Source organism: Vanessa tameamea, chromosome 17 (genome assembly GCF_037043105.1).
Source record: "Vanessa tameamea isolate UH-Manoa-2023 chromosome 17, ilVanTame1 primary haplotype, whole genome shotgun sequence".
NCBI classification, from domain to species: domain Eukaryota; kingdom Metazoa; phylum Arthropoda; class Insecta; order Lepidoptera; family Nymphalidae; genus Vanessa; species Vanessa tameamea.
In genome coordinates this window covers 2742521-2758949 of record NC_087325.1, presented here as the reverse complement: position 1 = coordinate 2758949, position 16429 = coordinate 2742521, and the positions used below count along the sequence as shown (strand labels likewise).

Sequence of the window (16429 nt, the reverse complement as noted above, 5' to 3'; positions counted from 1 at the left end):
AACACAAATTAAGCACATGAAATTCAGTGGTGCTTGCCTGGGTTTGAACTCGAAATCATCGGTTAAGATGCACGCGTTCTAACCACGGAGCCATCACCATATAACTTTAATTAAATTGAATATTGTAAAATGACGATTTCAAAATAATGTTAAGAGCCAACATGAATTAAATATATTTCATTTCATTTTATGCAAATATATAAAAACTTAGGAAAATTAATTGATAATTATGTAATCAAAATACGGAAACGTCAGCTAAAATTAGTCTCATTTCCTTTTATAATAACCCGTCGACACGGCAGCCTTTCTAATTTCATTTGAATGACTTTAACTTTACTTTCGTCCAGTCAAAGCATTCATTAAATTACTTAACCATAAATATATAATATTATAAGAGTTCCGTAGTCAAAGAGGTTCTTAAAAACTACGTTTTCAAGTTTATAATTTATTAAACGAAACGTTTATTTGTCTAATTTAAAGGAAAATTTCAACTAAAGGAGAACAGACAGAGAAAGTTCTTGATGTCCATTCATGGCCAAAAAAACCTTATGGTTTTCTTTTTAAGTTACAATACGTCCACTGTCTCATAGATGTCTGGCGTTTTTGCTTATTAGTTTTAGTTAGGTGTAGCGGTTTACAATTTTTTCTTATTTACTAAACATCGACAAATTTTCGCTGCAGTTGGAGTGGCTCGTCGTCCTTCTTGAAAGACGTACCCCGTATGGTTATGAACAGATATGTATCGTCGTTACACCACACTTATACAAGTAAATATAAAGCTGCCGTAAACGAGAACCAAGGGTGAACTCAGGGAGTGAATTAGGCTGCCTAATACGTGAACCCAGGGTGGTCTCAGGAAACGAATGCTGCCGAATATAATACAAAAGAAGATACCGAATATGTAAAATTCGTGGGTTCACGTGTTGTCCAACGTACCGGCCTACCATCACTTTACTGATGATTGAAGCACTTACGTACTTGACAGGTAGATATCCTTAACGAAAATCAGAAGGCGGTTCTTGTAACAATGCATGTTGACACCGAACAAAAAATCAACTTCAAATTTATCTATTCTAAATTTAAATTTATGAGTAGTATGAATAGACGTCAAAGCAAGCTTCGCTATGGGCGTCCTTAATAAGGGTCGGAGTCGTTGCAGAAACATATCGATGTACGCGTTGCGACCTAGCTCTCCTGAATGGGCAAGAGTTATCTCGTGCACTTGAATTACTAGAAACCGAGGATACGCCTTTGTCATTCTAACAGACGATGCAGGTCTGTTTATAGACTTGTATCCCCATCAGATTAAATGTCCATGGATAGAAATCGCGCTAGGACGGTTGCTACATATATGTTTATATGATATATTACGGTGCAATATTTCCATACGATGTGGTCATTCTTTGATGCATACTCTGTAGTTTAGACAGTAATAATAAACCAGCCTCTAGACCAAAAAGGCATGTTATAAATCACCATGTCAAGTTTTAATTAGTGTCAACCAGTAATTGCGTGATGCGTGTGTTAGATTTTTTATAGAGACTTAATACATTATGTCAGGATATTTTAAGATAATTTCTTTTTCTTTATTATTTTATTATATTTTAAGGTTATAAGACAATAAAAGATTTTACATGAAACACAAATATTTATTTAGCCATTATCAAAATCAAAATATACTTTATTCAAGTAGGCTTTTACAAGCACTTTTGAATCGTCATTTAACATACTATTTAAAGTAAAGCTACCACCGGTTCGGAATGTAGATTTTACCGAGAACCGGCAAGAAATTCAGTACTTACTCTTTTTCAATATCCAAAAATACAGTCACGTTATTTAATTACAATTATACTAACTTTGTATATTGATAATTGCAAAAACACAATTCATATATATATTCAGCAATAATTTAACAAGCAATAACAATTATACTATATCACAAAATTATATCGTACCTTAAATGTTCCCACCTTGCCGCTCCAAGAAGAGTAAAGTAAAAGTAAAGTACAAAAGTGTTCTGTACCGAGCTTCCATCACATATATAAGCCTCACTACAAATCACGTGACTCACAATAATGAACAGACAAGTCAAAGTAACCTCTTATTTAATATCAATGTTATAAACACAATTCAGAAATAACTTAAATTAAATTATTGTTATTACAGAATTGATTAAAACATACAATACATAGTGTAAGCCTTGTTTGTAATTGTCGAATTATTTATTTATTTCTTACTTAATCTGACACGTGCACAGAACGATACACAAATAATACGACTTTAAACATTTGTTAAAAAATGATTTCATAACAGATTACAATTTCTTAAATATATATTTTATGTTCAACGAACCCTTCTATAAACTTCTTTTATAAACATGATATTATAATGTATGTAAAATTATATATTTGCGTGCGATACGAACATAAACGTGAGAAAATAGTTCGTTTGAGTAATATACCTTAATTAAGATCGCACTGATTACTAAATTACACTTTTCAATTACCACAATATACATTTTACGTCTTTCAATAATATACACGTATTATCTAAAACGGCGTAACTACACACGAAAACGATTTTCAATGAAATTGAATAATGACTTACCTTAAGAGGTATTTTCAAATAATTGGATATTTAGTTAGGTGTTAGGACATCGCTTTCAATTGACATTTGTGAATTTATGTTCAAGAGAGAGACTTACTATGTGAACCTTTTTTATAATCCTCATAGTAAGCCATCCAGAAAAGGGAAAGAAAAGACTTTCTCATTAATAGAAGAATTAGTAGGAGATGACGATTAAAAAAATTTTTTTTTTCTATTTACAGTGGATTTAAATACATAACATAAAAACACAAAAAAGATTCCCTTCTTGGTCTAGTGGCTTGAAATAGGGAAACAGATACCGAGGTTCTGGATTTACATCGCAGATCGCTATGAAAGTTAGACGTGTGAACTCCCGTGCCTCGGAAAGAACGTATAACTTATGATTATGAGATTACTTGTGTTGGCACACGTTTGTACACTATAATATGTCCTTCGTAATTGGCTAGTATTCCTTGAGATTGTGACCGTGTGAGTGACCGTATACGGTTAGGATAATATCACAAACAAACAATATGGGTTCTAAGAATTGGAAAATTCGTTCTTCTGGAGATCAAAAGAGTTTTCAGAAGAAATATTATAATATCTTCTTGATAAATAACTAATAAACAAATTAGAGAAAATTAATACAGAGATGGAACTTCTCGTCTGTTTCGCTGTTTGCGAGAAACCTCTGCAAGTTCTAAGAGTATCTTACTTCCTTCGAAGCAAGTATTTAAAAGCACTAATTAAGCACTAAAAGTGTATACTTTTAAAATAATAGCCCTTCCTTCTAAAAATATCTTAGAGTATCTCTTTTAATGAATTAAATTCCTAACGTTCCGCAGTTTCTTGTATGCGTAAATAGATTCACTTATGGATATTGCTGTCACACCCACTAGGTAACTTGGTGGTAAGGCTTTGTTAAAGTCTGTCTAGGTATGTACCTCCCACTCATTAAATATTCCACCGCCAACACAGCAGTACTTAGTACTTTTATATGACTGTTTGAAGAGTGAGTGAGTCAATTCAACTACAACTCAAGGTTTCCCTTGTGCATGTAGTTACACTAGCATCTTGGTTCAAATGTTGGTGGTGATATGGAGAATGATTAATATTTCTTATAGTATCAAGTCTATATTGTTGAGCATTTACCAGCAGGTAGCCTATTTGCCAGTCCGCCTACCTATGCCTAAACCAATAATATGATTTCCACCTAATCGATGTCCGTTGCGGTATTCCAATGATCACCTTGCCCAGACTCGTGAAAAAAAATATTGAGCATAAGTAGCACAAACCGAAATCTACTACCAAAATCCGATGGAACGGGAAATATGATACGATCGGAATGAATCCAGGTTTAGGACCAACCCAAGGCCTTGCGTGCTCTCCTTGGGAGCATGAATTCTGCCAACTTCTTAACTATATACATATCGAAAGGGGTTAGGCATCAACTCATTATCAGACATCATGATATCGGAAATGTAAGCCTATTCGTTCACGTTCGTTATATATCCCTTTATTGATATTCCCTTACCTATGACACTTTCGGCTGTCACGTTTCCTCTACGTCATACTGACATTGCTAGCATGTACGATAAAGGATAAATAAATCCTAATTAAACTTATTGATGCTTCGACATATATAACTTATAAGTTAGCGACTGGACCAACGAAGCAACCTCATAAAGTATATTATAAAGAGGTAAAATTTACTTGTATGTAGGAGTTAATTTACGGAACTAATTATCCGATTCTAAAAAAAAATTCACTAGTAGTAAGCATTATTCCTAAGTGCTATACGACATAAATTTTATTTATATCATGCTATTTTCTTCATTAAAAACTGCACCCGTACAAAGTCTGGGCTGGTCGCTAGTACTATATTTCGAAGCAGGTAATACCCTCACCCGTTGTGTACTATATATAACAATTTTTCAAAGCTTGCCCTGTTTCTTATACGATTATTTAATTCCCCAGTCGAAATAATATGTTAGCATTAAATGAAGATCTCGAGTAAAGTATTGAGTTATCATATGGTAAATTCCAACCCTCTCAAGAGAAAATAAGTATTCGCCTACCAGAGAGACATTTTACAGGTTGGTACTGTTTTTTTTAAAAAGACGATTAAAAATTGTCTGTAGAACTTTACTAGAATGAAGTATATTATGTCCTTGCGCACCAGAAGGACTATTCACTAAATGTTTGTAGGTAAAAATACCTATATCCAGCCCAAGACAGCAGCCTATATTCCAACTAAACGATATTAACGTTTCAAATCCGAAACTGTTAGCATGGTAGCCACTTGTGCAAAGCTCACCACCAAGAGTTTACTAGTATATTTGTTTTTCACCACAATATAAGTTGAAACGAGTATGTACTCGATTGATGGATACTTACAACATCATCAAGCAAAATTGAAAAATAAAAAATGTAGTAACTAGCGCAATATCCTGCAAAACATATGTCGTTTTGAAACTATACAAGTCAAAGCGTGTAATTCACGGTGCGATATATATTTTATTTCAATGATTGTCTTGTCCTGTTTCTCTGTTCACTCACAATCACGTGGTATTGTCTTAATAACAATGAAGATATTTCCAAACGAATTCGGAATCAAAATGAGTTTCAGCGAAATTTATGTTGAAGTGAAATTCATTTCGGAAATTGCAAAAGTTTTGAATTTGGAATACGTTTGGATACTGTTAATTACTAACAGTGTTTTTAGATAAAATTAATAAATTAAGTTGGAGTACGGCTCAAATATTAATCAATTAATTACGAAATGAATTCTTAGACTTCAGTTAACACAAAAGGTTATCTGAATACGAGTTCTTGCAACTAGTAGACTAATAAAAGTCTAACGTTGGTTTCCCAGAATGTTCGGAAACTTATGCTATACCTGTGCACTATATAAATCTCGTTCATTATAATAATCTTTAATATTCAACAATAATATTCCATAAACTAACTTCATTTTCCCACTACAAACTATGAGCAACAGCTCGAGAATCTCGGGACTCGCTTTATTATGAGAATATTTTTGATCTCTAAGCGGTTTTTATACTAACAGCCATCCGATATAAAATTTTAACAAACGCTTTTTATTGAAAACGAATAAATTAAAAAAAAAAACAATATAAGTACTACTAGAAAAATGCAATCCCCCGTTTCATTAAATCCGTATGGTGGTATTTCATTGGCGTTAAAATCAACTTACAAGCGCAATGAAAATTCAAATAATAAATATATTACAATAATTCGACCATATTATGGCGATACCATAAATTATACAAGTACTTACATTAACAGCCTGTAAATTTCCCACTGCTGGGCTAAGACCACTCCCTTTGAGGAGAAGGTTTGGAGCATATTCACCACGCTGCTCCAATGCGGGTTGTTAGAATACACATGTGGCAGAATTTCGTTTCAGAAATTAAACACATGCAGGTTTCCTCACGATGTTTTCCGTCACCGGCGAGCACGAGATGAATTATAAAAACAAATTAAGCACATGAAAATTCAGTGGTGCTTGCCTGGGTTGGCACCCGAAATCATCTTTTAAGATGGACGCGTTCTAACCACTGGGCCATCTCGGCTCTCAATACAAGTACTATTAAGTACCATTCAAATAAGTGTCATTAAAATGTATTTCATGTTTTGACATTAAAAATGTTTTTAATATTAAAAACGTAAAACAGAAATCCATAACAGTTTAAAGCATCGCATACTACACTAACTTATTACTATAATAACTACTGTGTTACAATGTCAAAATATGTAATGAGGTTTTCTTTTTCAGGTATATCCTCTCTCTCGCTCTGGCGGACCTCCTCGTCATCATAACTTGCGTACCGTTCACATCAATTGTCTACACCCTCGAGTCCTGGCCGTGGGGTGTCACCGTGTGTAGAGTATCTGAAGCTGCCAAGGACGTCAGCATCGGCGTATCCGTTTTCACATTGACCGCCTTGTCAGCTGATCGATACTTTGCGATCGTTGACCCCTTAAGGAAGCTGCATGCCACAGGTGAGTTTAAAATACATACAGTAGAAGTACATAAAATATCCCTAAAGAAGATATCGTAATAATTGAGAAGCAGAGTGAGCCGAAGGTTGAATGTCTTGTAGACTTTATTTAAACTTCTTACTAGAAGCTGCTCGTTTAAAATAATATATACAGGATCGAAACAAGATAAATTTCAATAAGCAAATCAGAGTGATCATATTTTTATATTACATTATTATTATCTCCCGTAGACTACTTCTTTTACATTTTAGATCATTATTAACATTATTTTATGTATATAGCAACAGCCTGTAAATTGCCCACTGCTGGTTTAAGGCCTCCTCTTCCTTTGAGGAGAAGATTAGGAGCATATTCCACCATGCTGCTTCAATGCGGGTTGGTAAATTCACGTGTGGCAGAATTTTGTTGAAATCAGACACATGCAGGTTTCCTCACGATGTTTTCCTTCCCCGCCGAGCACGAGGTGAATTATAAATACAAATTACGCACATGACAGTTCAGTGGTGCTTGCCTGGATTTGAGCCTACAATCATCAGTTAAGATGTACGCGTTCTAACCACTGGGCCTCTTTAATTCATGTATGGTGTTAAAATACATAAATGGAGCTAAGTATTGACACTAATATATATTCCTAAGAGGTTGGTCTTTTTTCATAAAATTGTTATGTAAATGACAAAAATCCAAATGTCGAAAATCCAAAAATCCATGAATTGTTTACCCCCATCGACATTAGCACTGTTAAAAATATTAACCATCCCTTACGTCACCAGCACCGCAACAACCTTAAGAACTATGATGTCATCCGAAGTTTCGCTGATTTTACTTTTAGCTTTAACTTCAACGGTCCTGTCCATCACTTATTTTTATATGATATTATGTAATAGGTAGGCGGACCGGCAAATGGGCCAGCTGCTGTTAAATGGTCACCATCGCCCATTGACATTGCGGCCGAACCTCGTGACCAAGTAATCAATCTAACTGGCCTTGCAAAACCAACTGTGCTAAGGAAAGCTGAAAACAGAACGGGGTGAAAACATATCACAATAAATGCAACGCAGGATTTTCAAAGACGCGTTCGTTCACGAAAATAACAATCATGCAGAAGGAAAAAGTATAATTTTTGAAACGTCTCGAACACAATCAAGCTAATTGCCGTTGCATAATGAAGTAAAACGCTCACGAATTATAAATTTACTTTACGTTTACATTTAATATAATGGATAAAATTTATTCAACGTGATTTGGCAACAAAACATCCAACGGTTGTCACCCATTCGGATTTGGACGTCTGCCAAGATTAATTTAAAAACCTTTACTTAAATATATACTAATATTTTTACGTGAGCAGAAATAGAATTCGAAATATGAAATGTGAAGTGAGATAACCAAAATATTATGAATCTGCATTAGGTGAAGATATATTTTGTAATATTTATCTCTGTTACGTGTTTAATATTTTCATCTCCGATATGAACTCAAGAAATATAAAATACAGACGAAGAAATACTATACCAAATCAAGAAAAGCTTTTAGTATTTACTCTGAGTAAGATGACATTTTAAAACGTTCATTATGTTCATAATGTTCACCATCCGAAAAAAATACTAATATTATAAAGACAGAAAAATCTTTGTTCTTTGGATTGTTTCGAATAAAAATTAGATAATTTTTTCATAAAATTTTCATTCAAGTGATTTATAATAAGTATAGTCTATGTTCTCATCTGCATCATCTGCAAGCATTTTAGTTTTTTTTAGTTAAATCAAATCAAATCAATTTTATTCAAGTAAACTTCACAACGAAGCGTATTTAAATCTTGAAAAAATAAAAAAAAATAATATGTTTAATAATATTTATGAAGTTATAGAAAACTAGTTGTCACCGCGGCTTCGCTCGTTTTAGCGGTTGGTCGTCACGTATTAGGTATAAAAATATCCTCGGAATTCAAATTTGCTTCATACCAAATTTCATCAAATTCGATTTAGTGGTTTGACTGCAAAAGAGCAATAGACAGACAAACACAGGTGATTTCGCATTTATAATACTATAGATTTAATCGCTCCAGGCGACAACACTTTTTCAAAAGGTGTCTTTATATATATCGCAAAACCCCAAATCCTGAGACTAATGGAAAATAATTTGTGCAGACCCTCTCTGGGTTCAACGACTTATGGGTTATTCTATCACCAACCATTAATATTTTTTTTAATCCCACATTTACGTTAGAAACTAAGCAAGTATTATCTATATATTAATACAACAGTTACTATTGTTGGTTGAAATAAGGCTAAGGATCAGTAACTATGTATCATTCGTTTGTCTTTGTCTTTGGAGTTACATTAAAAGCCAAGATGAATAGAGAACGTCGATTTTTATCGAGGATTGTGGATTCAAATCCTTTAAAGCACGAAAGAGTTAGCCCGTTCTGAATTTGTATTTTAATTCATCTTGTGTTCGATGCTTAAGGAACGCCTCTTGCCCGCATTAGTTCAGCGATGTAGAATATTCTCGAAACCTTTCCTTAATAGTAAAGGAGGTCTGTTTCTTTACTTTTTTAAGTATAGAACAAGATAAATCCGAGATCTCGTCACAACCTTTACTGATAGTATTTTTTACAAATATAAAATTCTATAATACAACGATGTTAGGACATGAAATAATTATAAAAATGAACCCCTTTTCAGTCTCTTTGCACAATTATAACTAAGCCATATTATTAACAAATTGTTTCTGTTTTATTTTATAATTAATCACCATCATCAATTCAAAATCAAGTCAAAAGTGCTTAGATCTTTAAAATTACACAACGGATTTTGATGCAGTTTTTTTAAATAGATAGATTGATTCAAAAGGAAGGTTTATAGGTATAATACATGCACAATATAGTAAAGAAACACCGGTAATTTTAGAGGTTTCTGAAGTGATGTAAACAAACACATTTTTCGCGCTTACATGTGCAAACGCTGGCTGAATGAACCCTACGAGATAGATCAAAATAATGTACTACAGTATTGTACACCTTCAAAAAGTCTTCAAAAAATTCTGCGATGGTATATGTCTATTTCTTAGAGATCGAAAAAGCTGTGAACGTTGTAAGACATTCTGTAATATATTTAATATCAGCATTGCACCCGTGCGAAGCCGGGGAATGTCGCTAATATAGTATAAAGTCCCTTCCCGCAGTTGTACGTTAAGATATTTTAAATGCGGTTCTCATCAATAAACAGTGAATCAAGAAGAAAGTTTATATGTATAATATACTTTATTATAAAGTAGAGAAAAACCGAGAATTTCGACGTTCCTAGTCGGAAAAAGCAAGAATTTTTCTTTCTAAGTTTGTTCTTCAATATAAAAGTTATAGCCTTATTGTATTGTAGTTGAACTTTATTGTAGCAGGGTGAAGTCGGGACGAGTAGCTTGTGTTAAGATATATTTCAGCGTCGTTCAGTAATGATTTTAATTCAAATGATATTGTTAAAACTGTTTGAGATTACCCTAAATGTTAACACGTGTTTATATATTTTCATAATATTTTAATGTGGAAGATTTTATGCTATAAATTTTGTTATTACTTACCACTAAATGGCGCTACAGCAGATCAACTTACATACGACTAAACGAATCGCCACTACATTTAGTCTATAGATGATAGCGTTCAGACCAATTTCAAATCATGGCAGTTAATTTCAAGGGATACCAGCCTATTGGCTGTCGCACAACAAATTGTAGGGCACAAGTGTTTACGCAAACACGTGTGAAATCTGTATTCGGCAAAATCCAACGCCGAAAAGTGTTACGACTCAGAACCAATGATTTTACGCGGTTTCCGAGACTCGGGAGTGTTCACTTCCAACTTTCATATTCCGTGCTGTTACTGAGAATTTTTCAAAAGAAACTTTTCGGCCCGACTCGATGTTTGGTCCAGAACCCCTAGATTTACAGCCTTATATCTAGTCAATAGATCAAAGATACATTTGTTTAGAAGCAAAATAACGTCAGCCAGGACTTCTTAGTTAAATTTGTAGTATACCAATATTTGCCACACAGTAACGAAAACAATCTCAGTAAAATCTTTATAAGATAGTAAATCAAATATCGTGACGTGGATCAGTTTATTAAAACTAAATCAATCATTTAATTTAACAAAACTATTTAAATGTTAATACTTCATAAACAAATACTTTAAAGGGTGCAATGTCTCTATGTATTATGAAGTAATTTCTCGCCCCAAGGTTAATCTAGTCGTCTGATAAATAAGTTTAACTGAAAATGTAATTGATTTCTTTGATGTTTTTCTAAAAAAATTTTAACTAAGAGAGAGTTTAAGTAAAATTTCATTTTGATTAATTGTTTTAAGTACCTGTGAAGTTTGCTTTGTTGACACTTTATAATTAATAAATTAAATAAAAGTTTAAATTATTATTTAGTAAATATAACTCTATTTACTACAAATTATTATTAAGTTGTTGTCAATTTAGAATGTTCATTAATTTTAATAGTATTGTCAGTTGCGTTGGTCTAATTGATTTGAACAAAGAGATTTATAATTTATTTCTTATTGGTGAGCCGAGCTTTGCCGATTGCTTAGGACGTTTGCATACCGTCCTGGGCTCAAACCCAAGCAAGTACCACTGAATTTGTGAAAGTGAAGTAAAATATCGTGATGACCTGCATGTGTCTAATTTCAATTAAATTCTGCCACATGTGTATGGAAAAATCCGTATCGGAGCTGCATGGTGGAATAAACTCCAAACCTTATCGTCAAACACAGGAGGCCTCAGTCCAATATTTCGTATTGCATAGAATATTTAATAATCATACAAAAATTGAACATCCGGTGCCATCAGGAAGATGTATTATCTCAAATAATCAGAAGTAATATATCATTGTGAATGTTTTGCTGTGTTACTGTGTTAGTTGCCGCTAATAAGGCGCCCTTGGCTAAAATTACTACTCGCTTTTTGTCTTCAGGAAAATGAAAATATATTAAAAAAATAAACTTCCTTCAGCAATAAAAAAAAACACTGAACAGTTAAAATGAACTCAATCGGATTCTTGAATGTTTTTGAAATTATAAATCCTTAGGTTAAACCGCTTCGTTACGTAACGCGTTACGGCATCAGTCTGTCTGACTTCCATTTCTCTTACGCATACGGTAGCGATTAGTTTAAATTATCACTTCTGTTGGGCGTCCCGAGACGCACACATTTTTTTTTCTTTTTATGTACAAGGACTGTTTGCATTCGGTGCCGTGGCCAAGGAATGTTTTTAATTTAAGCACATGTTCACTTAACACTGACAATGAAATGGGGGGTGTCATATTCAATTTAACCAAAGATAGACCAAGCGTAGGACAATGGTATATAAATAAACATAGTATGTAAACCTTATGTTTATTTATAGCTTGATGATAATGATTTACTCTTGATCGATTTCGGTCAACGAGCTATTCACAAGGGAGACTGGTCAACTGCGTGATACTTATTATAGTGCAAGTGTGTGCAAATACAGGAGCACTCTCTATTCCCTCTCACATCATCTCGAGCGCAAATGGAAAAGTCCAGACTGCATCTGAGATTTTTTTGCAAGAATACTTAAAACCTTATGAAAGGAACCAAAGATCTCGGGATCAATAGCCTTATAGCTAGCCACTAGATCAACGAAGCAGTAACTATAAATTTATTTGGTACTGTGGCGATTATCTGTAATTACCGAAACATGCTCATAACAATAAGTTTTTCACTTACAATTTGATGTTTTTTTCGATACAAAATACGTTTTCGTTTACCCATGATTAATTATCCTGTCAGTACCTTAAATTTTGTACTACTAAATGAGCCGTAAAAGTGTTCATAAATATTTTTTAAGGGTAAATCAAAATAAACTTATAAAATTTAGGAAATGACTCGTCCGCTCCATAATGCTTGCAACTGTAGACTTCTCAAACATTGTCGGACTGTTCAAATATATTGATAAATTAATTAATATAAAAGAAAACATCTTAAAAACAAGCTTTTTAAGATGTTTTTGATTCCAAATAGTAGAAAATAAACTTCATAATTAAAAGAAACCCATGAAACCTAGCTTTTCCGATTGATTTTACTATCAATAAAAATGTACTAATTTCTACTTATGTAACTTGTGCCAAGACATAAGTATATGTAAATTCTTGCGGTACAGCGGTATTACTGAGCCGAGATGGCCCAGTGAGCCGAGATGGCTCAGTGGTTAGAACGCGTGCATCTTAACCGATGATTTCGGGTTCAAACCCAGGCAGGCACCACTGAATTTTCATGTGCTTAACTTGTGTTTATAATTCATCTCGTGCTCGGCGGTGAAGGAAAACATCGTGAGGAAACCTGCATGTGTCTAATTTCAACGAAATTCTGCCACATGTGTATTCCGCCAACCCGCATTGGAGCAGCGTGGTGGAATATGCTCCAAACCTTCTCCTCAAAGGGAGAGGAGGCTTTTAGCCCAGCAGTGGGAAATTTACAGGCTGCTAATGCAAAAATGCTAATTCTAATGGTATTATTAGCAGTCACGGTAAAGCGAAACTTAGAAAGGACTATCATAATGAAATATTTATACAAAATGTTATCTCTATAGTCCTAGCGCGCTTTCGGCCTTTGGACAAACTTTGGCTAATATGGCTGCGATGATGTGCATACCCTCCGAGTGCGCTCGAGGCGTTGAATTACTCCAGTGAGCGCTCCAGCGAGTATTTCCGCGAGAAAAGGTACGCGCGCAAACGCGTCGTTGGAGCCATCCTACCCTCCTTCGAAGCCTGGATGCGACGAAAGCAACGAGGCACCTTACGACTTAGACAACTAATGATCAGTCACGCTAGTTTTGGATAATAACTATGTATGACCGGACAAGAAGCGACAACGCTGTGTCACCACTGTGGCGCGGACCGGGACACCACCTAGCTTACGCTGGAGGCATGCCCAACGTACGACAGGGAGAGGAAGATCCTGATCCGTGAGGTTGGACGAGATCTCTCCCGCCGGGAATCAGCGTAGAGGGCCATAGTCTCCTTCTATGAAACCATCAGTGTCCAGAAGGAGACAGCGAAGCGGGAACGGCAAAGGGTCGATCCTGCTCGACGGAGATGACGTCATCTTAACCCTCCAACAGCCCAGATGGCTGGTGCTTAAAAGATAGAAGAAGGACGTGACCCTGGGGACATTGACGCCTGAGGTGGGGGTAACCTATTTCAGACAGCCCTGAGAAAGACAGTAGCAGGATGGTCTCGTGCTGCCGTACGCACTAGCTAAGAATGCGGGGTGGCGTGATCAACTTCGTATTCCGCTGCCTGGAAAAAATGGCTTATTTTACTAAATAGTATTATATAAATAATGAAAAGCTTAGATTTCATATTCGTCGTATAAAATTATTACACGTATATATTTTTGAGTGAAGAAAACCGATAAAAAGTGTAACTACTGAATACTTTGTCGATTCTCCTCGGTAGAATCAACATTCCAAGCCAAGTATATTTATGAAATAGGTAGGCAGATGGCCAAATGAGCTATCTGATAGTAAATTGTCATCACCGCCCATAGACATTCACCCATGCGCCATAAACCTTCAAACTGAACTGAACCACCGAACTAAGTTATTATGACCCCTTTACCTGTATTTACACTGGCTCACTCATTCTTCAAGCCGTAACACAACAATACAAAGTATTGCTGCTTGGCGGTAGAATATATGATTTGATGGTACTTACCCTCGCATAAAACTAGTAAAATGACTATTGAAAAATGCATGTAAGACGCACGCCAAGTAGGCATACTTGGACGAAATATATTTTAATAATAAATATTAAAAAGTCAATCGGAGGAGATCCTTTATTGGAACAAGCCTTTGTTGTTCAATTTACTGTTTGCAATACCACTTGCAAACACTAAAGAGAATAACTACAACAAAAAACGTTTAACTCCAATTAATTTCGATGAACTCCTAAAGTCCTACTCCTTCGTATAAAGTGATTGTAAAATAAACTTCAAAAGTATGACAAATTGTGTAGATTATTATAAAAACGAAAGTGTGACCGATTCCTTACCAAATAGCTGGATAGTGTCTGAAAGGAAACTTGACATAATATGTTGCAAAGCCTCGTGTGTTTTTGATGGATTTGGAAAAGACAGCAGCCTGTTTGCCTCCGTAGAAACATTGGAACTTAAAAACGAGGAACAAGATCAAAATTCCACTTGAGACGAGTTCCACCGAGCCAAGAAAGGAACATGACAAAAGCGGGAGGCGGATCCTTATATGAAAATTATTCAGAACTCCCACTATCCACTGCAGTAGGTAAAATATCACATAAGTCGTTTTGCCCAAATGCCCCGGTATTTTATTAGAATTTGTTTCAAACTTTTGATTGAACGACGGGTTTAACATGGAATATCTAGAATAATATGGAAAATATTTGGTACGTTTTGCCGATTGGAGCGATGTAACTTAACATTATTCATAATCCTCGGGCATTTCGTATAATAATAGGGCATTTATACCTTAATCTATAATATATAAATATTTCAAGGTCAAACTCAAATGTAACATTTCTGTCTTATAAAAGTTCGAATTAAATGTTTCGGTCCCATACTGTAAGTATAATATCGTGATATTAATAAGACTGTAAGTGTCCAGTTACATTGACTCAACGCATGCATTGTAAGTGATACATAAACGGAATATACGACACCCAAACGCTGGTTAGCTTTTATAATTTGTTTCAAACTTTTGATTGAACGACGGGTTTAACATGGAATATCTAGAATAATATGGAAAATATTTGATACCTTTTGCCGTTCACGTACTTGAGAAGTTTTTGTATGTATGAAATACTCAAACTTATTTTCAGACCTAATTCAAATAAGAATTGTTTACTCCTAGACAAAATACATTGCGCCTTATTTTTTTTTAAACTTTTTTTAAAATATAGAATGCTTATAATGTAACTAGATTCCTTGACACGCAACAAAATAAACTAAGAACCTCAGATAAAAATATATCAACGTAACAGCTTTAAATTTACTACTTTACTTTTAATTAGACACGTGCAGGTTTCTTCGCGATGTTTTCCTTCACCGTCGAACACGAGATGAATTATAAACTCAAATTAAGCACTTGAAAATTCAGTGGTACCTGCCTGGGTTTGAACACGCCATCGTCGGTTAAGATGCACGTGTTCTAACCACCGGGCCATCTCGGCTCGTCAATATATAATTTTAGATAATGGAAAATAAAGTAAAAAAATATATCTTTAAACAAAGTTTATAAGGACAAAGTAAATAGCATTACTTCAGAATGATATAATCTAATATAAGAAAACGTTATGATACAAAGGATTATATTCGTGAAATCCTCCAAACATCATTCTTAAATAAAAAAAAGTAAATCATGTCGAGAGTCCGGCGAGATATTATGTTCGAATGACCAGAAAAGCAACTCAATGAACGAAAGTTAATTCTGTATCCTTGGAAATATATTTTTTGCTCGATAACCACATAGCAATATTCAAAATGTCCAGACAGTGTGACAAATTACATTCAGATATTAATCACTTGGAACTATGTAACTTAACATTATTCATAATCCCCGGGCATTTCGTATAATTATAGGGCATTTATACCTTAATCTATAATATATAAATATTTCAAGGTCAAACTCAAATGTAACATTTCTACGTCTTATAAACGTTCGAATTAAATGTTTCGGTCCCATACTGTAAATATAATATCGTGATATTAATAAGAATGTAAGTGTCCAGTTACATTGACTCAACGCATGTATTGTAAGTGATTCA

At 34.4% G+C, this 16429-nt stretch overlaps 2 protein-coding genes across 2 annotated transcripts in view; both read left to right on the top strand.

The window, feature by feature from the left end:
* Positions 1 to 16429, top strand: part of LOC113400588 (glyoxylate reductase/hydroxypyruvate reductase-like) — a 501977-nt gene that overhangs the window by 290299 nt on the left and 195249 nt on the right. The gene's annotated exons all lie outside the window — the stretch shown is intronic.
* Positions 1 to 16429, top strand: part of LOC113400492 (neuropeptide CCHamide-1 receptor) — a 92442-nt gene that overhangs the window by 6818 nt on the left and 69195 nt on the right. Inside the window, exon 2 of the mRNA XM_026640070.2 lies at positions 6386 to 6612. Coding sequence (XP_026495855.2) covers positions 6386 to 6612 — 227 coding nt within the window. The remainder of the gene's footprint in view (positions 1 to 6385; positions 6613 to 16429) is intronic.